A 27,423-nucleotide genomic window follows, 5' to 3' on the forward strand; every position below is an offset into this window, starting at 1 on the left:
CTGGTGGCGGAGACTTTGTTGAAGCGATGGGTCAGCCATGTTTGCAGACTTGCAGTGCAGCGCTGAGCTGAGCTTCATGCATGCGCGTACTTTCATCGGACGACATGACGAAACAAATCTGTGTTTGGGCGGTTTCTGTGTCACAGCAGGAGCACCAAAAAAAAAAGGCACAAGGGTCTTGCCATTTGGGTCAATATTGACATTGAGGCTGCTCGGCAGTGCTGTGGAAGGAACAGGCATCAAATGGCAATGGCTCCTTGCTTCCTTGCTTATCAATGCCCACAAGGAAGCGAAGCCGCAAGGCCAGGCCAGGTTTGAAGTTTGAAGTTTGAGAACGCCTGGAACAAAACGCCTGGGCCAAGGCACAAGCCAAAACTGGGCTTCACAGAACGTGCGCTGTTCCCATCCTCGAGTCAAGTTCCAATTTTTTTTTTGTCGCCTCCATGTCCCTCCGCCCCATTAGTATTTGATATTAACAATGCAGTGAAACCTCTCTCCAAACACTTTTCCCCTTCCATTGTCTCCCCTCGCAACTTCTACTATAAACATCTTTTTTTGCAGTTCACGCCAGAGCAAGGCCCGCCTACAACTACGACCTCATCCCGCGTCTCCCGTGTCGACTCGTCGCTCCTTTCGCCACCCTGCAACATCATCCCCATCCAGCAAAGACCAAATCAACCAGGTCGCAGAGCCGTCACTAGCTGACCCACCTCGATCTGGTGCCAGCTTATCTTACCACCAGCTGTGATACAACAATTCTTGGCGTTGGCACGCAAGTGCAACCCAATTCTGCGCTTGTCCAAGCACTGAGACACACGTCTTCAGGTTTCTGGCACTGGTTGCCGCCCGTTCGCTGCCGTTTGACACTGATTGTTTTAAGCTTAATCCGTCAGCGCCTGTTGGCTTCGTACGTCTTGCCACCGAAGCTTAGAAGGCAGGCTGTGTGTTCGGGGAACGTGGTACTCCAGGTGCTTTGTTGAACAAAGCAGAAATAAAAGGAACCGTGGTGCCCGCACACTCGCTACGCTCTTCGACCGCATCTTCCTCAACGCATCTCGGTCAAGAATCGATTCTGTTCTTTCCTGGTGATTCCCCAGACCGCACCTGAACCACCCCATCCATCATCGCGCTATTTGATGGATTTCGCTGGCGGCTTCCCTAAGCCGACGTCGTTTCGACTGGCCCAGCTGGCACAAGACGCATATGACCTCCCTCTGAAGCTCTTCAAGCAAAATGACAGCCCCGAGACGCATCCATCTTTGGCATATCTATGCCTGCTTGTTTTCGAGGCGGTCTTGGAGGTAGTGTGCGTTAGCTTACCCGGGTACATTATTGCTCGATTGGGTCATTTCGATGCCGATAAGCAAAAGTTCTTGGCCAACTTGAATGTTATGCTGTTCACGCCATGCCTCAGTATGTATCCTACCTGCGATGACACCAGGACTTGAATCTGACATGACGGTACTCCCACAGTTTTCACGAAGCTTGCGTCACAGCTAAACGCCGAGAAGTTATCCGAGCTTGCGATCATCCCCGCCATCTTCATTGTCCAGACTGCTGTATCCTGGGTCGTATCCGTTCTTGTGGCCAAAGCCTTCCGATTCAATAAGCGAGCATCCAACTTTGTCACTGCCATGGGAGTCTTTGGAAACTCGAACTCGCTTCCCATCTCCCTTGTTATGTCATTGTCGCAGACCATCAAGGGTCTCCATTGGGACAGGATACCAGGTGACAACGACGACGAAGTTGCTGCTCGAGGTATCTTATATCTGTTGATTTTCCAGCAACTCGGTCAACTCGTGCGCTGGAGCTGGGGTTACCACGTTCTGCTGGCACCCAAAGACAAGTACCCCGAGTACCAAGCCGACATTACGGAGGCTGGGCAACAGCCGTATCGCGATGACCCTGAAGATGATGAAAATCGTGACATTATGGATCGTCTCGATGGCGACACGGAAGAGGAGGAAGAGAACCGAAGTGTCGACTCCCGTGATTATATTCCCGCAGGTCGAACTCCTGTTGCGGGTGCATCTCATGCGTCCGTGACGGACTCTAGTGACGACGAGGAACTGCTTGCACCCAAGAAAGCCAAGGCAACCTATTCAACGTTTGTTCACACGCAGAATGGCGTCACCAATCGGAGCGACATCGCCGCCCGCTTTCCTCACGTCCGCAGTGATGTGGATGAAGAAAGCTCTGCATGGGCTCGTTTCCAGGCGTACTGGGACAGTGCGATCCAGCGAACCTACAACGCTATGCCTCGCCCGTTCCAAATCATCGCAAGTTTCTTGAAGCGTGCTACTGTGAAAACAACGACATTTGTGTGGGAATTCATGAACCCTCCTTTGTGGGCCATGCTTTTCGCTGTGCTCGTCGCCTCCATCCCGTCGCTTCAGAAGCTGTTCTTTGAGGAAGGAACCTTTATCAACAATAGTGTCACAAACGCTGTAAAGTCCAGCGGCGGAGTTGCGGTTCCTTTGATTTTGGTCGTCCTCGGCGCAAATCTGGCACGAAATACCATGGCCCGCGACGACACCCATGACCCCGAGGAAGAGCAGATCGGAACCAAGTTGCTTGTTGCTTCCCTCTTGAGCCGCATGCTCCTCCCTACCGTCATCATGGCTCCAATCCTAGCCATCACCGCCAAGTACCTTAGCGTCAGCATTCTAGACGATCCAATTTTCATCATCGTCTGTTTTCTTCTCACTGGTGCTCCAAGCGCTCTTCAGTTGGCACAGATTTGCCAGATCAACATGGTTTTCGAGAAGACCATGGGTCGTATCTTGTTCCAGAGCTATGTCATCTGGTAAGTCAAGCAAACGTTGTACACAACAAGACATGAGCTAATTTGTTTTTGCAGGATTCTTCCGTCTACTCTTGTCCTTGTCATGATGGCACTCGAAGTGGTCGAGTGGGCCAAGTAATTCGAAACTGGACATACCGTTCTGTTTGATAATTTTTATCTCTTAATTGTGAGCTTTGGTTTAAGCGTGCGTCTGCTGCCTGCAGATTTGCATTTGGTACACATTGCATTCTTAGGGGAAAAATTCGGGTTTTGGGTAAGATATTGAGCCAGTATCGCAGTCTTTGTGCGTAATGGTGCATGATTTGCAAGGCCTCTCATAGCCTCCACGAGGCTCAAATGAGAATTCAGGATCGGCGTTTGGATTGATATTAGGCAGTACAGAAAAGTACTTTGTTGTATGATATAGCGCAATGCAACGGGCATGACCAAATTGAAGAGAAGAACCTTTTGTGTATGCCAATACCCTGATTCTATATCCAGTTTGGTGAGCACCTAGTAATCGGCCATGTGTGAAAATCCAATGGGCAAGATGGCCAACAGGCAAATTAGTGGGATAAAACATGTCGACGATATCCGGGACAACGTGGAAAGAAAAGCAAAGCAACCAAGGTCCCGCGACCACATTAAGCCCCGTTGACCAAACCAGCATCGGAAACCAAGGCCCAGTCTCGAACCTTGCCTTGCCAGTCACTAATTCTGACATCCTTGATGTCGACGATAATGACTCGCACCTCCTCCCCGGCTACGAAATGGCCGCCTCTCCCATCGGTGCCCGTGTTACTATCCTGGCGGAAAATGGCTTCTCCTTCCTCAAAAGTGTTGTTGGCGAGATGCTGTTCCGTGAAGTACTTCTCCTCTTCGGAGCCAGACGGGGCCAGGCGGGCTGCTCCTCCTATGGTTGCGCTGATGCTGGACACGGCTGTAGAGTTGAGGTTTAGGAGAAGGGAGGCCAGACTAGAGCGGTGCTCGGGACCTGGAGAGCCTCCGGACATGCGGCGGCCCTGGGTGGGTGGACGGTGTGAGACCCCTAATAGTATGAGTTGATGGGTTCTAAGGAAGCATGGGGTATATGAGAAGACAGTGGAGAGCTGGAAACTTAAAGAGGAAGGTTCTGGTGAAAGTAGGGAATAGGAAATCATGACATGTGGACTAAGAGAACCTACAGTCGTGAACGAGTAGGGAAACACTGGGGTTAGCGACAATGTTGGTTGTCTTTCGGGAAGCCGGATTGGTGGTCATGACAATGACGGGGACTGAGGAGTATGGCGACGATGGGAGATATGTGTAGTTCATGAGCGAGACATGTGGCACATTATCGGTACATGTGGCCAGATGTAGCTAGTTTGATGGATGAATAGCGTCAATATGGATTTGATTTTTGGTTGTAGGCTCATGTGAAGATATGAGCCGAGCCCATGAAGCCTCATATCAGATGGCGGGGTAGGGATGGACATGTAACTCACGAATCGAGCATTTTCCAGACATTGCACCACTTCATCTGGGAGTTTGTTGGTGGTTTGCTTATGAGTATCGCCTTCTGAGGCTTCGTAGTTGAGCGGAATTTTGTCCATGGTTGTAGAATCTGTTGCTGGATAGAAATGGTCTTTGTATGTGTCGGCTCACGCGCGTCGTCAAAATGCAAGAGGAGCATCCGACCTGCTGTTTCCACAGGTTGAGCTTCCGAACGTGGGGCAACTTTGGTACAGTGCTGGGAGGGTCAAGTGTGACAACTCGGCTTAGTAACCAGAGCTGTGGGAGCTCTGAAAAAACCGGAGCCATCAAACTGACCCCAGATTTTCTCAATGCATTTTCGGCAACCAGACACCTGGACACACTGACTGACGTCGGCCTACGGCTTTCTTCTGGTACCGGCTACATTCGGCTCCCCACGGTCGGATGCGCCTTTGCCAATAAACCCGTTTGAACCGAAAACATAACCTTCGTGAATGCCAATTGCCAGCGACTCTTCCAACCTTTTTTAGAAAATTTATTCATGGTCGCCCTTTGGTCTGGGGATATTCTACGCGCTCAATTCTCGAGACCTTCCTCGCCATATCTGCAGCCATGCGTTCCATCAGAGCCAATCGCCTCCCATTGAGGCCTCTCCCTCGTTACATGTCCACAGCATCTTCGTCGGCTCCCAAGACGACTGCTCTAAGCTCCGTGCTCATCGCCAACCGTGGTGAGATTGCCATTCGAATCAACCGCACTGCGGAGCGCATGGGCATCCGCGCCACCACTGTCTACACAGATGTCGATGCCGGCTCATGGCATGCCTCGACCGGATACCAGTCGCTGGGACTGGGCCCCGCCAACGGCTACCTCGATGGCGACAAGATTATTGCTCTGGCCAAGAAGCATGGTATCCAGGCTCTGCATCCTGGATATGGTTTCTTGTCGGAGAACTCGCAATTCGCTGAGAAGTGCGAAAAAGAAGGCATTGTCTTCGTGGGACCTCCCGCAACGGCTATGGCCGACATGGGCAACAAGGCGAGGAGTAAGGAGATCATGACGGCGGCCAATGTGCCCTGTGTGCCTGGATATCACGGTTCTGAACAAGGAGAGCAGGAACTTCTTCAGTACGCCAAGGATATTACTTTCCCCGTTTTGTTGAAGAGCGTGCGTGGTGGTGGTGGCAAGGGTATGCGAATCGTCATGACTGAAGACGAGTTTATGACCCAGCTGAAGAGTGCTCGCGCTGAGGCTCGCGCCTCGTTTGGTGAAGGCGGTGAGGTGATGCTTGTTGAGAAGTATATTGTGCGACCGCGTCACGTTGAGGTGCAAGTGTTTGCGGACAAGCACGGCAACACAGCTGCTCTTGGCGAACGAGACTGCAGTGTTCAGCGACGACACCAAAAGGTTCTTGAAGAGTCACCAGCGCCTGATTTGGATGAGGCTACGAGACAGGATCTGTGGGACAAGGCTCGCAAGGCTGCGTCTGCTGTTGGTTATGTCGGTGCTGGTACCGTCGAGTTCATCCTCGACAAGGACACCGGCAAGTTCTACTTTATGGAAATGAACACCAGACTGCAGGTCGAGCACCCTGTCACTGAGATGGTGACCGGGTTGGACCTGGTTGAGTGGCAATTCCGCATTGCTGCTGGCGAGGAGCTGCCTCTGAAGCAGGCCGAAGTTGAGGAGAAGATGAGGACGCTTGGCGCTGCCATTGAAGCTCGTGTCTACGCTGAGAATCCCGAGAAGGGTTTCATGCCCGACTCCGGCAAGCTTGTTCACGCAGTCCTACCTGATTCGGTTCTTGCTGACCCAGATGTCAGACTGGACTGGGGTTTCGGTTCTGGAAGCACCGTCTCAGAAGCGTATGATGGCATGATTGCCAAGCTGATTGTACGAGGAGAGAACCGTGAACAGGCTATTGCCAAGCTGGCAGCTGCCCTGCGCGCCTTCGAAATCGTCGGCGTCAGCACCAACGTCGAATTCCTCAAACGTCTGTGTTACTCGCCCGCTTTCATTGAGGGCGATGTCGAGACTGGCTTCATTGATAAGTGGAGAGACGAGCTCTTCAAGCCTAGACACATCAGTGAGGAGGTTTTCGCACAGGCTGCCCTCGGCGTTCTCAACTTGCAATTAAACGGCGCCAAACCTCATGGCCAGACTCTTGGCTTCGGCGACGCCAGCACATCCAGCGAGCGCAAGCTTGCATTCAAGGTCCTTGACGGATACAGCGAGAAGGAGGGTGAGATTGTTGAGGCGGCTGTCACCCAGACCGGACACAACCTGTACAATGTCACTGTTTCACGAAAGGGACAAGCAACGCCCATCGTCTTTAACAATGTGGCCAGTGAGCCCACGCCAGAAGGTGCTGTCATGAAGTTGCAGACTTATTTCCCTGCCGAGAGAATACTGTCTTCAGTTGTGCCGCAGGTTCAAGAGAATGATACCAAGATTACCGTTTTCCAGCACGGTGTCAAGACTGATCTCTCCCTGCTCCCGCCTTCATGGTACGAGAAGGCTCTGGGTCTGAAGGAAATTGCTGCGTCGGTGGTTGCTCCTATGCCCTGCAAGATTTTGAAGAATGAGGTTGTTGAGGGCCAAGAGGTTAAAAAGGGAACTCCTCTTGTTGTGTAAGTCTTGACCTGCCTGTATTCACAACCTTTACTGACATTGTTATAGTATTGAGTCAATGAAGATGGAGACGGTGATTCGATCACCACAAGACGGCGTGGTGAAGAAGCTAGCCCACAAAGAGGGTGTAAGTATTCACATTTCAACAATCAATTTTGGTTTATGGCAATCTAACACTTTTCACAGGATATCTGCAAAGCAGGAACTATTTTGGTACTGTTTGAGGAGGAACCAGTCAAGGAAGAAGCATAAGCGAACATGCATGGCGTTTAAGGGTATGAACTTGGTTCCAGGCGGCGATGTATTAAGTATTTAAATGATGACATACAGTAGAAGATGAATGTTCTTTCTGTTACGTTGTACATGAGGTGCTGTATTCCTTGGGCATAATGCCCTGACCATCCGTTATCGCTGTAGGTGTTACCGTGACGCCATCTTCCTATAATCATCAGGAAGATGTCTACTCAACTTGCTCTTCTTGGCCGCTTTCCTAATCCGCATCCACCATTCCTCAATCCGCTTCTTATACCGCGGATCAGAAGGGGGAACATACTCCGAAAACCGCTTAATAAGATTCTAAATCAAGTCAGCACACATTCACCACACGAATCCCATCATCAATACCAACCTCCTTAGCAGCCAGTGTAATAAACCCCAACACAAACGCAACCCACGCCAACGTCCCCTTCGTCCCGAGAAACTGATTCCCCCCTCGAAACTCCACCGTCCCCGTACACCTCCCCGTCTTGGGATGCGGAAAGATGTTCTGAAAGTTCCACAACACATACCGATTCCCCTGCATGTACAGATAAATCTCCGTCTCATTCGGCAGCGCCCGAATCTCACTAGCGACCTGCTTCAAACTCGCCGTCGACTTCCCCCAGAGTAAGGTCTCGCACACGCCCGCCTCGGCGCTCAGGCTGTTCAGCTTGCAGTACTGGTTCTCGCGGCGTGTGGCCGGCAACATGGAGAAGATGAAGTCCTCGTAAACAATGGCGGCGAAGGCAATCTTCTTTAGGGTGCTGAGCTTGAATTTGTTCTTGCGGCTTACGGGCGTGACGTGGACGTGGCCGCCGCAGGAGGGATCGCGCTGCGGGTTGAAGTGCACGCGCATGGCTTCCCAGAAGTCGCTGAGGATACGGGTCAGGTGGAGGGTTGTGTCTAGACGGGGGGATACGACTTCCATGCAGACTGTGAGAATTGTGAGTATGGGTTTTAGTTTGTATGGGGGTTTGTTGTCGTGGACAAACCGAATGGACGGGGTCGTTTGAGAGATCCGTCGCGAGTTACGAACCATTTTCCGCCGTAGTACTCGGGGTGTTTGCTGTATTTGGAACAGTCGTCGTGTACGGCGTCGATTCCGCGGTTTTGAAGCTTTTGAGCAAGTTGGCGGTACCAGTCGACGTTTGTGAAACTTTCGCAGCCGCCGTAGGGCTTTCCTATCGATTCTATCTCGACGCCGAAGTTGTAGTGTCTCATGACGGGTTGTTGGATTTGGTGGGAGGGTGGGTTTTCCGATGTAGCAGTGTTATGAAGTGAGGTTGTACGATATGGACGCAGATGTTGGAATTAAATAAAGAATCATGCACGTTGTTACCTTGCCTAACAGCAGGAGGGAATCACCTGATGGCCTCGTATCACGGAGATGTGAACAGGAACAACACTGCTGGCACGATATCATGTGTGTGTTCCTCAGTCGGCGAACAGTGAGATGAGTCCAGCCTCACAGGCAAGATTTGGGCTTACAGTTCAAACAGTCGACGTTGGCAAGCTTCATACTCTGTCCTCGTGCTGTTGAGCTGGTTCCCGATACCAAGGCTGTAGTACCCAACATGAATCGGAATCGGATCATCACCAGCGAAACATTCAACAGTGCTGTCGTGGCTCGTATCAAAGAGTATCCAAACGTAACAATTGCCGCTGCTGAATAAACAATATCAATGTATCAACGCTCATCACGCTGCCCAATGGGTACGGCGACCTCTTATGCGGATAGTTGTTGTAACTTGTAAGTGACACAACAACACCATAACTCGGTTGGACAACAATGCCCTTCAGCACAGCAGCCTTATCATGCGAAGCAGAGCCCTCTCTTCTCCCTGACTCATTTTACTCACAAAATATGACAGCCCGGCCACTGCAGAACGTGCGTGGGACTGCTCGATTGGCGGTGTCCAAGGTAACCCAGCAACTCACAGACAGGGAATAGAATATATTGCTGCCCAACAACCGGCCATCAATGCAACACGCCAGATCCACCCGTATGAATCCCGTCTGTTCAATGAGATGACGCACGAGCAATACCATCTTTAAAAATGGCACGCTATTGAACAGATTGAGGCACTTTTTCCTCCTATCCTTTTCCCTTCTGGCCGGTGGATTCCCGCTTGTCTTCCGTTTTCCCCTTGTTCCCATCTGGTCCCTTCCGACGCCTGACCACTTCCCCTATTCGGAAGAATACATGTACATTTCCATTTGATGTCTTGTTCGCGAATAGCAGACCCCAAATCATGGCTGAGGCAGAAGTAACGGCAGCGACAACGGGTCACGGTCCATCGGGTGACCTTCGACGCGCCAAGTACTACTTCGCCTACGGCAGCAACCTTCACATGAGACAGATGCAGCGGAGATGCCCCAACAGCAGATACGTCGGCTTCGGGCGGCTGCCCAACTTTCGCTGGCAAATCAATGAGCGCGGGTTTGCCAACGTGGTACGAGCGGAGGGCCACTGGGTGGATGGACTGGTGTACGAGATTGAGGACACCGACGAGGAGAAGCTCGATATCAGCGAGGGTGTTTCCAAGGGTGCGTATGAGAAGCAGCATATGCAGGTCCTGGTGAAGCTGGCGTGTTGCTCCCTCTATCGCCGCTCGGTGCCGTGGATCGTTGCCCGCGGCGGGCCATGCAGCGTTCGCAAGATTGCTAAACATGGGCATCGTAAGATGATTACTTCGATTGCCAGAGAGACGGAGAATGTGCTGGTGTACATTAGTCTGGTGCATGTGGCGGACAGCAGTCCCAGGGAGGAGTACATCGAGCGTATTAATCGGGGGATAAGAGACGCGGCGTCTCTGGGCATGGAAGACGATTATATTCGCAATTGTATTCGGCCGTTTGTACCAGAATCAAGTGGTTCTAGCAATGAAACTCCTACGCCTACACGACAAAATTCGCCGAGGACAGCTGAAAACGAATGATGAAGGAGCGGGAATAATGGCATGATTCAATTACAACACATGTCTGGTGATAGACATGGCCTTCTTCAACAAAACGGATATACAACAAGGAGCACCATTGCTAGCCCTCCCTGGTAGCACTATACAGCCACGTCAAAAGTGTTGCTCTGTGAGTAACTTGACTCTGGTTGCCGTGAACCAACACCTTGGGCCGACAGATGGCCTTTAATGGCAGCTTCCTCCCGCCTTCGACCCTCTCCACGAACAACCCAGGCGCAATATCGAAAAGATATCTGACGTCCCGTCGAACAGCGGACTCGGGTGATGTGCCGCTTAAGTCTACTGTGCGTCCGCCATCCGCCAGGTTAGAGCACTCATACACCTCGAGCCGCGTGCTGGCCGTCTTCAATGGCCACTTCAGCCAGAACATGCTGCTGGATGTATGGAACCTATGCGCAAGATCGGCCGCAGGTTGAACCACGGCCTTACGGAGGGAGCTTTGGAGCTCGGCGACTGAGATTTTTGGGAATGCGGTTGTCATGTACGATGACAGGTCTTTAGAAATTAGATGTATGTACGTTTCTCGCCTAGACTTGAAAGATTTTTGGGAGCTCAACGCTACGAGGGTTTCACTTCTCCATTCGCGGCAGTGTTCGGCGTCTGTAGTTTACTGGTTAAATATCATTCACTCCCATACCTAAGAGATGGATAGGTTTGCCTCATACCTCTAAACTTCGCCATGGCGGACTCAATCCCAACAATCCATAAAATGGTTGCATCCTCTGTAGAATCATCGAGAGGGCAATAAAACGGCTTTGAAAAGAATGCCAGCCACAGGTAATAAGATATTGCGGCCGCAATGTGGTATTCATCGCTGTGGTGTATAGTAAGACATCTCTTCGCCGGTTCACGAAGCAAAGAGAGAAATTTCGCCGCTTGTGCAGGGCTTGGCTTCTTGAGATTTCCAGATGATATCCCTTCCAAAGTCAATGGCAGTCTGTTTTCCACCCATCGTTGAATTTTGTCGCAGAGCGCCTTGTACGCCTCCCTAGCCTCCGACTCAGTGATATCTTGGCGGTGTGACTGGAGTCGGAATATTTGATCACCAGCCTCTTGCAGGTTGCGGTCCTTTGTCTTTAAATGGGCTCGTGCCTCCAATAATTGAGTCCTGGTTTCGGACAACTCCTTTGTCAGCAGGTCGATTTTCTTGAGAAGCCTCTTGTTCTCTACTTCCGAAACTTCAAGCTCTATTTGTCGGCAATCCAGGACTTGCTCGGTGAAAGTACGGAGCGTTCGCTCATCGTTTAATAATGTTTCCAGATCCTTTTGCGGGCCGTTTGGTGTTTCGGCTGCTGGCGGAGGAGGAGCGTCGTCTGCCATCGGGATGGTTTGTCACTTCGCAGCTCGCCTTATTTTGGACACTATGAGGTGCAGTTTGATCGTGAATCGCAAAATATGGTTAATTCAAGGTTTGAACCACAATGCTCAATGACGAGTCCCGGAAGGACAAGATCAATCAATGGGCAATCGGGTATGTGCAAACTGCAAAGGTATCATGATGCTGCACAACATGCGTCTCTCCCCACTGAGGCTTATTCAACGCAGTGGTCAAAACTGGGCACCAAGTGGTTTTATGTGCCTGGCGCGTACTTGTTCACTTGCTGGTCAGCTATACCCGCCCCCAGCTTGTCTTGGGCCAACGTTGCAAGTTCAACCAACACGCAATGTCGCAGCAGGGTGACTTGGGCCTCATGCTGGGCAGCAATGCCGCATCACCCGGTCCACTCCTGTGACCGCCTGTGGCCAGTGGGCACATTGAAGTGTGCCTGAAGTGGTTTCGATATGCAGTACGAACAAGGTGGAAAAGATGAGTTCCTACAGCCCGCAGCCGTCTTATTAGTTCATCGTGTGAAGGCTCGGCCTGGTCTTCCGACCTAAATGCCATGACCACGAGGCACCAGGTCGTAGGCGGCTTTGATGGAACTCACTCGTACTGAGACTTGGAGTCAAATTTTCGGCCCTCTAGTTTCTGGGTTTTGTGAACTTACCGGAATGGAGAAGAGAAGGATAATCGTCTCAATAGACTTTGGCACAACATATTCTGGGATTTCGTGGGCTGAGACAAGCCGAGTAAGCTGATCAGGCACTCAAGCTACCAACCAAGTCTGATTGCTCATGCTCATTGTCAATAGCCTGACGTTCAACACGTCGTATCAGTCTGGCCATCAATCGATGGTCCGAAAAACAGCCTCAAGGTTCCTACCGAGCTACGAAAGTTAGCAACAGGATGGCAATGGGGGTTCCAAATTCCAGACAATGCGAAAAGATTCCGCTTTTTCAAACTGTAAGCTTGGGCGACGGACGTTGACTCGAAAGTCTAACCGCAGCATGACCGATTCCGCAATCTAACATCCGCAGGAAACTGGATGAGCCAGATACCCCAAGCCGAGATGGGGATGGAGAGACGCCGCTACAGCTTGCCAAGATCTACCTTTCATGCTTGCACGATCACTTCATCAACATCTTGGAAATGAAACTATCGCGTGCGATCGTACAAATGACACCTATGGACTTTGTTGTCACGGTGCCCGCAATATGGTCCAACACCGCAAAACAGGCCACCGAACGAGCCGCTGCCATGGCCGGATTTTGTGGCAACAAAAGGATCCATCTCATTTCAGAGCCAGTAGGGAATATACTACATTCTTGAACTGATGCTGATGCCCTGACTGACGAGGCTAGGAAGCTGCTGCGCTGTACACAATAAAACATTTGGGCTCATCGGTTCTAAAACCAGGAAGGAACTTCGTACTTTGTGATGCCGGAGGCGGCACCGTGGACCTCATATCATATGAAGTCGCTCATTCCGGAAATCTAGCAGTCAAGGAAGTCACAGAAGGCACAGGTGGAAAATGCGGCTCCGCAATGCTAAACAAACGATTCAGGAGGTTTCTGAAACAAACGCATGGCGAGAAATACTGGACCAACGAGCGCCTGATTTTGGCAATTGCAGAGTTTGAATCGGTGCGTACAAACCATCCATACCTTGCATGTTTCGGCTGTTCAGTATGCTGAATGGAATGCGCAGTTTAAAAAGGATTTCTCTCCAGATGGAGAGCCTCTGACTATCCGAGTCGACGAGAGCCTTGGGCTGAAGCGAAATCGATTCACGATATCACAAGCGGACATGACGACGAGAATTTTCGCCCCAATTATGAAAGACATCATCTGCCTCATCAAGGAGCAGATAGGACTAGTGTCTGCGGATGTCGCTGCGGTCGTGCTCGTTGGAGGCTTTGGCCAGAGTTCCTACCTGAAATCTGAAGTTAAGGCAGCACTGGCTCGGAATACACCTGTGCTTCAACCTGACAACGGTTGGATAGCAGTGGTGAAAGGAGCAGTTATACATGGGTTAGGTCATTACCATCCCAGTCTAACACAGGTACAAATCGTTTCGAGGATAGCGAGGCGTTCGTACGGCACATGCCTTCTCGCCGCGTATGACATGATGCGACACGACCCAAAAGAGGCGTGAGTTTTTTTTTTTGAGAAAGTGCTCGCTTGTAGAGAGTGTATGCTAACCGCTGTCAGGGTCTGGTCTCCGAAGGAAGAGGAAATGGTTGTTGCCGAAATGTGCTGGTTTATTAGAAAGGTACGCAGTACTCTTAGTTCGTACATACATTATGTAACTTTGAAGGATTTTGAGCTTTTGTTGACAGTAAAAAGGGGGAATCCTATCCGGAAGGAATGCCAACCGTCATTGACTATCAGTGCGATATTCCTGTGTCCTCTGGTCCTATTCCACAAACGGAAATTGAGATATTCTGCAACGATGATCCTGTCCCGCCGGTTCATTGCACCGCCAACACGAAATGCATAGCAACCCTCTCACTGAACCTTGACCGAATCCCAATGTCGACAAAATCTGCTGCAGGAATAACTTGGATTGGCAACCATCGGTACTATTGCTTGACTGGTGCCATTGAGGCTAGCTACGGATCTGCAATGATTACCTATAGAGTCAAGCTCGGAGGTGAGTCATCGGACTTACGCGGTTGAGGCGTCACAGAACTGAAGCAGTTAGTAGGCGTCACACATGATGCCCTGACAGTACGATATGAGCAGTAAGGAGTGGCAGGCTTGGGGGCCAGTTTGTCGACATGTCTTGTGGAATGACAAGTGTAGAAAGTGTCGCACTCACCTCTACGTGGTTTCGTCCAACTACTCAGCCCATGTGTATCAGCAATCAAGATTTGAAAACCAAACTCTGGGAAGAATAACAACATACAAATTTCTTGTAGGCTGCCTGCAAGGTTTTCAGTAAGTTGCGCAAGATGTCATGAGGCTTCACGTGGTCTCTTCTTACCTGTGTGGCATTGTCCTCCGACTGCGTGACAAAAACAGAAACGATTAACACCAGAGTGACTTAATTCGAGTTAAGGAACAAGAGAGGTCTCTTACGGCACCGGCTTCTTCTGCCGCCTTATATAGTCTGCGAGTTAGAACGATCATGTCCCCTGAAATTTAAGATAAGGCGAGTTACCTTTGCGGCTTTCTCTGCTTCCTAGCGATTGGTCCCATTCCTGTTAGTTTCTCGCCCCGAGCTTGTCCCAAGTACATGTATTTTTCTTGGCAGTCTTACCGCCGCCTGTCGGCATAGTTTCTTATCACCAGGGTTAGCGATGAAACATACGCGTAGTCGAAGACTTACCTCATGCTCGGCTTTGAGAGCCTGGTGTTTCTGCTTAGCAAATGTATGTGGACGAACGAGTTGTGGTCAGGTACTTACCGAAATCTCGTGCCATTTGGCCTAATTGGTCAGTCGAAGTTAGTAGTGGTCCTGTTCGGGTAGAGAGCAATAGAAGTAGCACTCGCAGAATCACTAACAGTTGCCATGGCCAAGTAGTTCTGAAGTAGTAGATCCTAAGTTAGTGCAACGTAGATGCAAATGCCAGGCTGTAGACGTACATCTCTTTTATTTCTCTAAAACTTAAAAAGTAGTTGAGCAAGCTTCCAGATACATCGGTCAACAGAGATGAGCATACGAGAGGAGAATTCTAGTTACGACTGTTAGTTTGGCAAGAAGCGACCACCTAGGTACTTGGCACGCGGCGTGCGACCACATACCTCGACCGCAGGGTTCTATCCAGCAATATTTTATTGACATCGTCAGCGTGGGCACGGGGCCACAGATGCGAATGTCTTTTCGTTGGACTTCCAATTGCTCACCGATTCCCCGTCCTACAGCCCGTTGTTAACAGGGAACCAGGGCGAAGTGAGTGTACAAAATAGAATAATGCATCAACGAAATGTCCACTCACCTTTGGCCGTAGCCAGCACTTGGCCGGCGTATGGCCGGGCCGGCCACAATGATGGCACTGCATAGGAGTGTTTAGTCTTTCCGCTCCCACGCTTACACCAAGGTATGATGATTTTACCGTCTGGGTCACTTTCCTCATCGTTAATTGTCATGTATATGAGCGAACAGTTAGTCGAATCTGTTTTACTTATGCTTGTTGACCCTGTTATCGACTTTGAAACCATGTGCGGTTAGCAGCACCCAATATGAAGCAACAAGGCCGAGCTGACACATACACGGCTTGGTTTTCGCTACCATGCGAAGCGTTAGAAAGCAAAGCTCTCTTGGGCATTGGCCAGATAATTGCTTACTTCGAGATTTAATCACATCTTGAAGGAAGCATCAGTCTTTAGGTGCTCCCTCCACGGTTCGCCCCTTGCCAATCACTTACCGCTATTCTGAGCTGTTGCTCACCGGCCGTCAGTCCTATGGATTGAACAAAGAGCGTTGGGGTTGAATAGCAAACATACAAGGTCTCGTTGGTGCCACTTTTGAAGAAGACAAAACTTGTTAGTACAGACATATCGAAGGGCTTCCACAATGCTAGACTTACTCTTTGTAATCTCGCTAGAAATGGACAACACGTTAAACATCACGCAGTTAGCACATCTTTCCAATGAACACACGTACATTTGGTCGTTCGGCTGCCAAAACATCGACGTCAGCAACGTAATGCCGGTCCTTCTGGTTTTGTCTACAGCATGTGCGCTACTTACAATCTTTTGGTAATGTTCACTGAAGTTACTGTAAGCAATGACTTCCTTATTCCGTGCCCGGCTGGTGGTTCAACATGAGAAGAACACTTACATCTGTGAGTCAAGATAACTACCGTGACATCAAAGGTTAGCAGACTTTTGCAGATACGGAGGCGGGTTCATTGGGACGATCTTACAACGTTGCGCGGCCTGAAAAAAAAAAAAAAAAAAAAAGAGAGAAGAAAAGAGGGGAAACAAGCTGCGACGCCGAATATTAGTCCAAGGCTAGTTGTTGGCTAACTCTTTCCCAGAGCGTGAATGAACGAGTCTGGAAGGAGCGGATGAAATGGTTCCTTCTGAGTTCTGTCGGCTCTCCTTTACATAAGTGCCAGCTGGGAAGAAGTCTCCAGCTCTCGACCCTGTAGAAAAGGGGAGCATGATTTGATGGGGGCTATCAATTATTTGGTTTATCAATTATCATCAAGTTTAAGGAGTGAGTACTACGCTCGGTCGGGTTTTGCCAGTTGTCACGATTTGCTGTTGAATTTCGCCATTGTCACATCAGAATTTGCCAGTGAGCCAAAATGAACCCCAAAAAGTTCAAGATTTTGAAACTTCTAAATTATGAGTGGTGAGTTCTGCCACTTCCATCTATATGAGATGTTCCTTTAGGACGTGGTCAGCCCTCCTGCCACAGCCCATACCAAAGATCAGCTCATTGCAGTCCTGGTGTTCCGGCGTTCCATATGAGAACTCACCGTGAACGGACGAAAAAAAAAAAAAGGGACGTAGGTGCAACCCATATACATTTAATGAGGGGGGAATAATTTGGACACAATCAGTGCAACCAGTTTAAAGCCCTGTGGCACAAATATAACGACGTCTGAATCCAACCTTCAGCTTCATGAACGTTGGTGACATGAGGTGGTTGCCGGAACTCAATGGTCCCTTTAGGGCTCTGCAGAGGCAAGAAGTTCCAAGCCACGTACTTTGGATCAGAAAGTCCCTATTCTTGCATATCTTCCAGCCGTGGCATCATTGCTGAAATCAGCTGTTCCAGCGGAACATCTTCTGCCAACTCGTCAAGAGACGGCTTTGGCCGAATATCAAAATTTGGTTGCGAAAAGCGCATTTTCCGCCGACTCTCGGGAATATGTTCTGTAATATCAGAGTGTAAGTAGTAAAGAAATCTGGCAAATCTCCGAACCTGTTCAGTAGAAAACCCAAGCAACGGACTCATGTGGACATGTGTACCGCAACGGTGTCGGGTCTCCGTCACGATATCGAAATACTTCTCGACAGCTGTCCAAACCATTTCCATTTCAGAGTTCCAGGTACCTGTACACTTGCTTATCTCGGCCGACAGGTTAGAAATAAGAACTGGAGATATAATTTCGATACCATAGCCGAGGCCGCTTTCTGTGATTGAAGGGTCGGTGGTAACCGTCCACTTTGTGTAGTCGACATCGTCCAGGAACTTTTTGCAGGCTGAGGAATCGTTAACTTCTATTCCTGTTTGTCGCAAATAACTCTCTATGAATCTGACAATGGCATTTCTATTCGGGACGCGCCTGTCTGTACAACCTAGGTCGTGGGTTTGAAGAACGTTAGCGTCACGATGGTCAAATTCAAACAAGGACTCGAGAAGTTTTATGGTTTCCTCTTTTGGTCTAACGACCATCTCGAACTCAACTCCAAACCGAATCTGTTCCGACATGTTTGATTGTCGTTCTTGGGCGTGATGTCTGTTCATTTCTTACGGCAAGGTAGTTGTGGTAAAATTCGACTGATTACAAGAGCAGCATCTTGGATAGGCAGCATCAAAATTGGTCAGGTCGTCCTGGTGCATTAGGCGACAGGACTAGCTTACTTCTCTTTTAAGTTCTAAGTTGGAAGGTGCAGTCAAGGTTTGGGTTAAAACTTCGGAAGGTGCCTACTACTGGAGAGATGTTCTTTCGCCATTTCAGAGGCGACGGTCAAAGAGCCTTGATTCCTTCTGGTTCTCCAAGCGTAAACTTTAGCTTAGAAAGTGCCCAGATCCATAGTGCACAACGTCCACAAGGTTCATCAAACGCATTCATCAGACCTCTTCGACGAGAACAAAACTGTCAATTGGGTAGCCGGCGGCCTGAGTTTTGATGATGCTAGGTTCAATTCCAAACAGGTTCAAGTATCTTTGCCGAAACCTATTCCTGTATTCTTAATGCGTGAATGGAGCCTGTGGGCGAATGGTTATGTCACTATGCTCACTGTCGGCCTGGCCATGCGTTTTTGGAGTTAGCCTCTGCGAAAGGACGTATTTAGATCAAACTTTCGTACCCAATAGAACTCAGCTGCCTGGACCCTGAAGGGATATAAATCGGCTATACTGCCTGACTCTGGATTAGAATCATCCACCACCTCCACTGTCTTGGCAGTTCACCCCCTAACTGGAACTGTACGAAACCAGTACATTTACGCAGGGTCGGCAGCATGTATAACCAAGTCATGAGAGACGAACGGGGACGGAAGCTCCCCCTACAGACCCTCCACGGCGTCATGTTTGCGCACGACCGCTATATTCTCGCCCTAGAGAGTCCAAGCAACATACAAGATCAATTTCCCATGACAACAATACCGGGAAACACCAGCGAGGCCATGATTCCATGGATGATCGAGGCACCGCTGAACTCGGTCGAAATTCTCGAGGCCATGCTTTCACCAGCGAAACCATTCCAAATACACACAGCTCACCACGTTCCTCGCGGCCCTGCCACCACGGCGTTCGATGCGCAAGAGCTTGCTTTGGTCAGAAGTACGTATCGAGAGTATGTCCGATTTCAAGGCCGACTAGAGAAAGATAGGGATATTTCTTTCGTCTGCATCCCTCGGAGCGATGTTGAGGAGATTCGTGACAAAGTCTGGGGCATCTTCACACCCGTTAGACTTCACTACATCTCGATACCTTGGGGCAACGGGACGAGAAAGTCCCTGATCCACCCCTGGGCTCTGGTTCTCCATGACAAGCCCCATCCGGGTTCTATTCACACATATGAAAACCGATTCCAAGTTCTCCTTGGCAGGCTCGGAATCGAGGGGTGCAATTTCGAGCGAAGCTTAATCCGTCCAGGGACAACACCTCTTCCTGAGTGTTTGTGGGACTGGTTTGCTGGCATTCCTGGAGCGACAAAGGCACTCCCTTACTTTGATGTGACGTTCAAGAAGTCGGAATCAGAGGAGCCGGATAAACATGAGGAGATGCAAGTGAAGTGTGAAGACGGGGAAATAAAGTGTGACGGCGCGGGAGTAAGGTGTGAAGATGTGGAAGTCAAGTGTGAAGAGGCAGATATTAAGAATGAGATATGCGCAGTAAACTTGTCTGCAGCGCATTAAAGGCTGCTATGATTACTTACCCAGGTATATAACCAGATACGAGAGGTTTTCTCTTGAGCGACTACTTGACCGCTGCGTTTCAAGTGTCACAGTTACCTCGTGTAGTCAAATCCATAGTGTAGCTAGGCAGGACAGAATATGACAACGCCTTTGGCTTTAGAGGTTGCTCCCTCGTGCTGATTTCGCTCTCTCGTCTCACAGGTTAAGTTGGATGTCTACGAGCCTGTCCATGACCCAGGTCAGTGTCAAACACACTGATCAGAGAGCACATTACAATACATGCCATGTCTGGTTGGTCACTTGCCTTGGGGTCTGCAACTCATGCCCTTGGGACTCAATGCGCAGAATCTGGCCCACGATCAGGTCCCCTTGCCCTCCTTCCCCCTTGTCATACGCAAGGCCCAGTCAGACCTGCAGCACATATCTCAGATATCGACATGGAATAAGGGTGGAAAATGCCGTGAGCCAGCCAGGCAGCCAACATGTCGCACTATCGAAGCCTTAATTCGCATGGCGTGATATTGTTTCTCGTCTCTCAATGCGCCCACGGCAGTATTCAAATCCTCATTGGATGCTGAGCCGTTGTCGCAGCCTTGTTACGGCGTCGTCGACTCTGACAGGTCCAGATGTCGCGGTAGGTGCATGTGGCTACCAAAGCCTGGTATGCTTCATGCCTTGACACATGAGGCTATGCAATTGTATGCTTTTGCGATATGCAATGCCAGTGGTTGGTCGACGTTGATGGCCCTCGATTGTAGGTGGATGTTGAAGGACAAGCTATTGAATGATGTTGAGTTGAGAATTAATGGTTGACGTCTGCACAAGTTTCATCAAAGCAAGTAAAGCCTACATGCAGAAGAAAATCAAGTCAAGTCAAGTGCATGTCTGGTAATCCGTGTCCCTGGCCAAGCCTCCATGCATGTGTCGACATGGAACATGGAACACTGTTTGGGTGCCGGCTTGAGGTTCCAAGGCCCGTGGCTGTAGAGAGACCCCACTATAATGCACTATAACCATCGGTGAGGCCCTGAACCAGCAGCCTGGTGCCTCAAAACATCGAATTCAACCCCTGCGATCAGACTTTAGACACTGGGAATTGAACATGAAGCGCTTTGACTGGCCACAGGTATCGATCAGTCTTCATTGCCCAACTTGCCGAAGCTGCCCCATAAGAATCAGGAATAAATTTCCGAGCCTGTTGAGAAAGAACTTTTCATGCTGCTGCTTTGGCGTAGCCATGTGTCCTGCCAGGCATTCACTCATTGGTATTGACAATACGCACCTCATGTCATGCCTTCACTGCTATAAATTGCTACTGTTATCCACTCGTGCATCCAGCTCCAAGCGAAGATATTGTCCCAAGACTCAATATCCAGCCAGATGGTTGACGTAATTTGAACCCAAGTCGCAGCCCTCAGTTTTCTTTTCCTTGTCCCATCAGCCAGGTCCATCGGTGGAATCCATGTTCATTTTTGTCCTGTCCCTGTTTTAAGCCTGTCATTAGTTCCCGCTCCGCAAGCCAAGTTGGCAGCTCTCAACCAGATTGACATCGACTGCATGTGCGTCTGGTTTGGTGCAGTGCCCACTTCAACGGCCCCGCTGACCAGTTATTTGCAGTTGACAGGACTTGACATCTGGACATTTGCGCCCCGCTGCCGGCGAAGTGACTTCAAGTTTTCTTCACCAGACTGGACATTATTGACCGCAGATTACGCGCTGATTTGGGGCCAAAATCTCCAGTCCCCCACGACAAAACAGTCTGGTCTCCCCCGCTCAACTCGCAATTAAATATCGCCAACATCCGTCTCGACGACAAATCGAAAACACCTCTGCGACGACGTATCCAACACGACACACAGCATTGCAAGAAATTGCATGGTTTGCAAAAACATCCTCTTGCGGAAGCGGCTGCGCCATCCGCCCCGGACAGTTGCTTCGTCGCTTCGACATCGTCCTCTGCCGTTGCGGCCATGAGCGGCTCCGATTCGATCCCGGCGACGCCGGACGACATGGAACGACCGCTGGATCTGGGAGCACCTGCTTCACCTGGTGCTGATGATGCCGAGTCCGAGTCCAGTTCTTCCAAGGAGTCGGCGCCGCCTGTAGACCCAAACTCCGCCGACAAACCCAAGCGAATGCCCTCACTGCGATCCGTTTCCGACCCGCCCAACATGAACCCGAGTTCGACGGCCATGGGACTCCTAGGCAGAGCGAGAAACCCATCAAACACGCCTCCGACTCTTGCTGCTGGTGCGGGCGGCGCCATGAACAACGATGTCATGGCCAGAGCCCAGGCTCTTCATCGAGCACGCATGGGTATGTCACCAATGGGGAGTTCGCCCAACTCGCCATCACCTTCTTTCTCAGCTCCTGGAAGAAATGGGTTTCCATTGGCAATGCCACCCACTGGCTTGCATCGACCCAGTCCCGTACCGCACCCAAACTCCGATCCCGTAATACCGAAACCGTCTCTGAGCCAGAGAAAGTTTGGCATGAAGCTGTCGGATATGGGGGGTGGTTCATCAGCTCCCTCACCTGGCCTCAGGCGCGCCGGTGCCCCCAAGTTAACTGACATGGGAGGAGGAGGTGCGCCAGGCAGTGAGCAACAGCCCAATGGATCTGGCCTCGGCTCCAAATTGGACGACTTTAAGAAATACATTGACGCTGACAAGGGCTGGATTACCTTTGACGGCGCTGCAACAATCACGAAAACTGGCGTCAACTTTGCCAGCGGACAAACATTTACCATTTCTCTCGACGAGGTGCAAATATTGGACGAGCTAGGAAAGGGCAATTACGGCACCGTGTACAAGGTGAAGCATGCCAAACCATCGGCTCCCAGGTTTGGGCATGGCTTGTCTGGCGTGCGATTGCATCATTCACTGTCAGATACGGCCGTGGACACGCAAGTTTCAAAAGAGGCACCCAGCGAGGCACCACCAGAAAGTGCTGATGGTAGTGACGGCACCACGAGCACGGGCAAGTTGATGGCAATGAAGGAGATTCGACTCGAGCTGGACGATGCCAAGTTTTCCACCATTTTGAAGGAGCTAGTTATTCTGCACGAGTGTGTGTCTCCGTACATTATCGACTTTTACGGCGCCTTTTTCCAAGAAGGCGCAGTATACATGTGCATTGAGTACATGGATGGAGGGTCCATTGACAAACTGTACGCTGGCGGCATCCCCGAAGACGTCTTACGAAAAATCACCTACTCGACCGTCATGGGTCTCAAGTCCCTCAAGGATGAGCATAACATCATCCACCGCGATGTCAAGCCCACCAATATCCTGGTCAATACCCGGGGCCAAGTCAAGATCTGCGACTTTGGTGTCAGCGGCAATCTCGTCGCCAGTATAGCCAAGACGAACATTGGGTGCCAGAGCTACATGGCCCCTGAGCGAATCTCTGGTGGAGGAATGGCGCCAACCGGCAACTCCGACGGAACATATAGCGTGCAAAGCGACATTTGGAGCTTGGGCCTGACCATTATCGAGTGCGCAATGGGTCGATACCCTTATCCTCCCGAAGTGTCGTCCACTATATTCAGTCAACTAAACGTAAGTTTCCCGACCTCTCAGCCCACAAACTGCACCCAAGTCCAGAAATCTAACACCTTTCCAGGCCATTGTAGAAGGAGACCCTCCCGACCTCCCCAAAGAAGGATACTCCGAAACAGCCCAAAGCTTCGTGACAAGCTGTCTGCACAAAATCCCCAAAATGAGAGCCACATATGCCATGCTCCTCAACCACCCGTGGTTAAAATCCTTCTCCAAACCAAAAACCATCACAGAAGAGGCCGAGGAAGGCGAAGAAGCTGAAAAGGTAGCCGAAGCTGTCGGCCACCTAGAACTCGGGGAGGGCAACACCGAAGATCCCCAAGTCGCGGCATGGGTACAAGCCGTCCTCAAGGGCGGCAAGGACAAAGCCACCGACGACTCCTCACGGCCTGCTTTACACGCAGCGCCGTTGGATTCCGTCAGTCCTATTGGCAGTCCATTGTTGAACAGGGAATTCTGAGCCGACGACTTGATATATTTTTATTTGTTCGAACGATCAGCACATCGCCCGCTCAAAACCTTCGCCTGAGGCATGAATGACCGTTGTTTGAACCCCGCCGACGAACAGAGCTGGTATCTCTTCGGCTACGTATAGGAGCGTTTAGGGGCTTAACGATGGTGATGATGGTACTATTGCTGAAAGGTTTATGTGCCGGTGGGCTTTGGCCTTGATTATAGGTTATGTTTGGACTGTATACGCATGAGGTAATTGTAGACGCTGCATAATACACGGGCAAGCGGGTGGGTGGTTTTATTATTTGTGCCTTGCATGGGGTGTATATAGAGTAAATGATGGACATTGTGGTATATTTCTGTGTGAATTGTTTGTGTTCCGACCATTGGGAATCACCTGTGATTGTGGTATGGGGTGTCAATGTTCGTAGTGCAGTGGCTAGGATTCAATCACATGCCAGGGACCATTTCCTGCTCTAATCAAATTCAATTATTATTATCAATTTACATCCCAACGGCATAGGGTATCCCATCCACCAAGTTTCCTACAAACGAGTGAAAATATGCCCAATTATATACACCACCTCTCGTTTCTCATCCTAGTCCAATTCCCCGTATCCATGCCCCTTCATGTCGTATACGCGGCCGTTGATATCGTTGAAAAAATGAATGTCGTTTCGCAGTGAAAAATACCCGTTTATCCAAGATACAACGCCGTAGTATGAAAGGAGTGAATGGACACATTAGTAGCCCTTCTAGCTGTGCACGAAAATGTGCATTTTCGGTTCATTTCAACCAAGACGGTTCGCGTGGCCGACGTGACATCCATGCCGTGCCGTCATGGCTGTAGCATTATTAGTCGACACCGTTTAAGAGTAGTCATCCTTGACGCGACGTCCCTCGTATGAGCGAGTGCTCCTCTTGCGACGGAACAAACCGCCGCCGCCGCCAGTAGCGCGCGTCTTATCACCCCGAATTCCCAAGGCAAACAAAACAGTCGCAATCAAAAGAGCCGTAAAAGAACCCCACATAAATCCGAAGCCGTATGCGCCCAACTCGGCATCACGTCCCGCATCGTGGAACTTGTCGCGGGCCATGACAAAGGTGGCGGTGAATAAGCTCGTGGCGACGGCGTGGCAGACAAGCGCAATGCCGGAGACGAAGAAGGAGATTGCGGCACCCAGACGGCCACAGCAGGCGAGGAAGCCGGAGAAGAAGGCCAGGACCTCGAAGAACAGGGCGATGAGGATGAATACCCAGCTGAATCGCCACATGTAGAAGTAGCTGAAGGAGGTGGTGCCGCTGCCGTAATCACCGCCCAGGCCAGAGGGGACATTTCTGGCGTGCGTGTCCCAGGCCCAGCCAAAAGGCATGGCAGCCTTGGCGCTGGTGCAATCTTTGTTGTCGTCGCCGCAGATGTAGAAGTATGTCCATTGGGACCAGGGTAGGGCGCCGGTGATGCCTTCGGTATGTGCGCGCAGGAAGTACGTCTTGTTGAGGGGCGTGGAATTGGTGACGCCGGAGAGGATGATGAAGAAGAGGAAGAGGATGGAGGTGGCCAGCATGACCAGGCCGGCTAGGCCGAGGGGAAAGTCTGGTTCATGATTGTTAGCTTGATGTTTTTGGAATGATTGACGAGTGGACGGGAGAGGACATATGCTTGTTGTCTCGCGGGCGCAAGCACAAGTCGCGACTTACTCTTAGGCATTATGAATTACTAGAAGCCTGTCGGCTGTATATCGCATTAGAAAAGTACCACCACTGCGAATAGGTCGGGAGGGTATAGTCGAGGTGCGAGGGATGTAGGGAAGAGAGAAGCTCGTGCGGGTGTGGCAGAGGGACGTCACAGGTATGTATATCAATTGGGGGAGGTGCTCAAGTATGCTCAAGTAGTGGGTAGACCAAGAAAATGGCACCACGTAGTGTCAAGTACTCCAAGTCTTGGCTGCTCTTTTTGCAGCACTTGAGCTCAGCACCACCCGCTCAGCGCTGTAGTCATGGATCAGGTAACTTTGGGTGTTCCGCTCACCAAACAGGGTTTTTTCGGCCGTCTAGAGGTGTGACGGAAGCTAGGTGCAAATTTAAAAAGTAGCAATGAAGCTTGCTTGGGAGAAGCGGCCGATTGTTAGTCGCAAGCTAGCGCAGCTTTGGGCTCCTGTGGTGTGTCTCAGTTGGGCCACTTTGACTGCTCCAGACAGGCGCAAGAAAAAAGCAGGGAACGGCGTTGGATCGTGTGTTCCACCAGGTAGCGTAGGTAGCGGGCTTGAGCAAGGAAGGGGAAATGAAACGAAATGAACTGAGTGCCGTGGTGAGCCTCGTTTGGAATTCGGATCTTTTTTAGCGACAGATTTGCTTGTCTTGATGGCCTTGACGCGAGAAAATTTCTGTTCTAGGGAGAGGATGGATGGAGGAGGATTGTGGATTTCACGAGGCGAGCAAGATCAGGATGACGGCCAGTACAAATAAAAAGCGAAATGGAGGAATTAGCAGCAGAGACGTTTTAGTAGGAGATGTGGAAAGTTCTGTGCCGAATCGAATCGGGTTGCACCATCAAAACGCCATTTCGCTAGGCGAGGCGATGCCGTGAACTGAGCTGGCGCTGAGCTGAGGGACACTACGACCAGCTCAGACCACTTGACCAGACTGGAACTTGGCTGCTATTGTGCTGTGAATGCTCCTACGAGTATCAACCTCGCAATGGAGCAGGTGGCCTGCCTTGGATCAATCAATATTTTGTTTTGGTTACGTCTGCCGTGGCGCTGCTCCTTGGTGTGGGCCGCCGCAGCTCGTGATGACGACACTGGCGGGCGCCGGCATCGCTTTCTATTGGCTCCATTGAGGATGGAGCTGGCGATGGAGCTGGAAGATGGGGGCCAGCAGAACGAAGTAGCATTGAATAGCTCCAAGTCTGTCAGTCGATGCTTGGGACTGGGTCGAGCTTGTTCAGAGAGCTTCGTACAGGCCATGGCCGAGAACAGCGAAACCTCCACACTGGTCCATATAACTGACTGTACGGAGGACGTTCGATTGAAATCACCGGCAGAGGCGATAGTGTTGCGGATGAAGCTGGTGGAGTTGACGGTTGCTCGGCCACGAGTTCTGGTGCATGCCAGCTTCGTGATATGTGGAGTGCTCCAGAGTCCAGCTGTCGAGGCTCACAGCTCGTCTTCGATACAGCAGCTTGGCCATGTTAATGTTAATAAGCATCAACCGCGACTACTGCTTGCTACAAAATGCACTTGTTCAATCTCACAACGCCAGCCTCGATGACGACCCCGACCGATGACCTTCGTCCATTACACTTGCCATGTTCTTCTCAGTTGGCGACAGCGGCCACGATGTGGGCCAATTCGATCGAGACCACTGTGCCAAAAGCCCCACAAGCCGGAAACCTTCCCTGAGCTCCCAACAGCTTTCGTTTCCCTGTTATTGGCTCCATTACCGTGATGTGATGTCATCGAGTCCAAACCCGGCGAGAATCTGGGTGCTCCTTCCTCGTTTCCCATGCAGCACCAAGCCCGGCTGTTGGCAATTCCGCGATGCAACTGCCGAGCCAGATTGATGAAACGAAACACGGGAAGACAACTACAATTCAACCAGATATCACAGCTTGCATGCTTCCGCCTACAACATTTCCCGTTTGAGGCGCAGGCAGGGAGCAAAATGACATTTTGCAACAGCACAGCGAATAGCGGAACGGCAGCACCATTGAAAATATCCCAATTAGGTTTGACCATCACCACGACGTCAATGTCAAAATTTCCCCTCTCAGAGTTTGCGATTAAGCTTTGCACCGGACATAACCGCTCGCCTGGATTTGTATGACGTCGCTTAAATGTCGAGCACGTAGTCACGTTGCCGACGTTGATGGTGAAATACGGCATTGTGACTTGAACGGGTAGACGGGTGACTGCCTTGG

The 27,423-nt window shown here is 50.5% G+C and overlaps 11 protein-coding genes across 11 annotated transcripts; 6 read left to right on the forward strand and 5 right to left on the reverse strand.

Annotated features, from left to right (window-relative positions):
- Positions 1-1,136: 1,136 nt before the first annotated feature.
- VFPPC_08557 (auxin Efflux Carrier superfamily protein) lies at positions 1,137-2,924 on the forward strand (the record flags this gene model as incomplete). Its single annotated transcript, XM_018287243.1, has 3 exons — positions 1,137-1,413; positions 1,474-2,806; positions 2,861-2,924. The coding sequence occupies 3 exons, from the start codon at positions 1,137-1,139 to the stop codon at positions 2,922-2,924; spliced, it is 1,674 nt and encodes a 557-aa protein (XP_018144196.1).
- Positions 2,925-4,870: 1,946 nt separating this feature from the next.
- VFPPC_08558 (3-methylcrotonyl-CoA carboxylase subunit alpha) lies at positions 4,871-7,141 on the forward strand (the record flags this gene model as incomplete). The annotated part of the gene is made up of 3 exons (XM_018287244.1): positions 4,871-6,888; positions 6,938-7,016; positions 7,076-7,141. The coding sequence occupies 3 exons, from the start codon at positions 4,871-4,873 to the stop codon at positions 7,139-7,141; spliced, it is 2,163 nt and encodes a 720-aa protein (XP_018144197.1).
- A 168-nt stretch (positions 7,142-7,309) lies between these two features.
- VFPPC_14436 (swim zinc finger domain-containing protein) lies at positions 7,310-8,368 on the reverse strand (the record flags this gene model as incomplete). Its single annotated transcript, XM_018292205.1, has 3 exons — positions 7,310-7,465; positions 7,518-8,080; positions 8,140-8,368. 3 exons carry the CDS (start codon positions 8,366-8,368, stop codon positions 7,310-7,312), a joined length of 948 nt encoding a protein of 315 aa, XP_018144198.1.
- Positions 8,369-9,399: 1,031 nt separating this feature from the next.
- On the forward strand, positions 9,400-10,086 carry VFPPC_16121 (AIG2 family protein; the record flags this gene model as incomplete). Its single annotated transcript, XM_018293874.1, has 1 exon — positions 9,400-10,086. One exon carries the CDS (start codon positions 9,400-9,402, stop codon positions 10,084-10,086), a length of 687 nt encoding a protein of 228 aa, XP_018144199.1.
- Positions 10,087-10,186: 100 nt separating this feature from the next.
- VFPPC_16122 (hypothetical protein) lies at positions 10,187-11,445 on the reverse strand (the record flags this gene model as incomplete). Its single annotated transcript, XM_018293875.1, has 2 exons — positions 10,187-10,725; positions 10,791-11,445. The coding sequence occupies 2 exons, from the start codon at positions 11,443-11,445 to the stop codon at positions 10,187-10,189; spliced, it is 1,194 nt and encodes a 397-aa protein (XP_018144200.1).
- Positions 11,446-12,117: 672 nt separating this feature from the next.
- VFPPC_08560 (phosphatidylinositol 3) lies at positions 12,118-14,193 on the forward strand (the record flags this gene model as incomplete). Its single annotated transcript, XM_018287245.1, has 8 exons — positions 12,118-12,195; positions 12,258-12,409; positions 12,484-12,751; positions 12,808-13,089; positions 13,154-13,596; positions 13,657-13,717; positions 13,792-14,098; positions 14,153-14,193. The coding sequence occupies 8 exons, from the start codon at positions 12,118-12,120 to the stop codon at positions 14,191-14,193; spliced, it is 1,632 nt and encodes a 543-aa protein (XP_018144201.1).
- Positions 14,194-17,125: 2,932 nt separating this feature from the next.
- VFPPC_08562 (amidoligase enzyme domain-containing protein) lies at positions 17,126-17,836 on the reverse strand (the record flags this gene model as incomplete). Its single annotated transcript, XM_018287246.1, has 1 exon — positions 17,126-17,836. One exon carries the CDS (start codon positions 17,834-17,836, stop codon positions 17,126-17,128), a length of 711 nt encoding a protein of 236 aa, XP_018144202.1.
- Positions 17,837-18,066: 230 nt separating this feature from the next.
- Positions 18,067-18,258, forward strand: VFPPC_17811 (hypothetical protein; the record flags this gene model as incomplete). The annotated part of the gene is made up of 1 exon (XM_022429492.1): positions 18,067-18,258. The coding sequence occupies one exon, from the start codon at positions 18,067-18,069 to the stop codon at positions 18,256-18,258; it is 192 nt and encodes a 63-aa protein (XP_022285454.1).
- A 3,203-nt stretch (positions 18,259-21,461) lies between these two features.
- Positions 21,462-23,511, forward strand: VFPPC_08564 (protein kinase wis1; the record flags this gene model as incomplete). The annotated part of the gene is made up of 2 exons (XM_018287247.1): positions 21,462-23,051; positions 23,116-23,511. 2 exons carry the CDS (start codon positions 21,462-21,464, stop codon positions 23,509-23,511), a joined length of 1,986 nt encoding a protein of 661 aa, XP_018144203.1.
- An 862-nt stretch (positions 23,512-24,373) lies between these two features.
- VFPPC_14437 (cortical patch protein) lies at positions 24,374-25,212 on the reverse strand (the record flags this gene model as incomplete). Its single annotated transcript, XM_018292206.1, has 2 exons — positions 24,374-25,098; positions 25,203-25,212. The coding sequence occupies 2 exons, from the start codon at positions 25,210-25,212 to the stop codon at positions 24,374-24,376; spliced, it is 735 nt and encodes a 244-aa protein (XP_018144204.1).
- Positions 25,213-26,161: 949 nt separating this feature from the next.
- On the reverse strand, positions 26,162-27,241 carry VFPPC_08565 (hypothetical protein; the record flags this gene model as incomplete). Its single annotated transcript, XM_018287248.2, has 2 exons — positions 26,162-26,658; positions 26,830-27,241. The coding sequence occupies 2 exons, from the start codon at positions 27,239-27,241 to the stop codon at positions 26,162-26,164; spliced, it is 909 nt and encodes a 302-aa protein (XP_018144205.2).
- Positions 27,242-27,423: the final 182 nt, after the last annotated feature.

Source organism: Pochonia chlamydosporia, chromosome 4 (genome assembly GCF_001653235.2).
Source record: "Pochonia chlamydosporia 170 chromosome 4, whole genome shotgun sequence".
In the NCBI taxonomy this organism is placed as follows: Eukaryota; Fungi; Ascomycota; class Sordariomycetes; order Hypocreales; family Clavicipitaceae; genus Pochonia; species Pochonia chlamydosporia.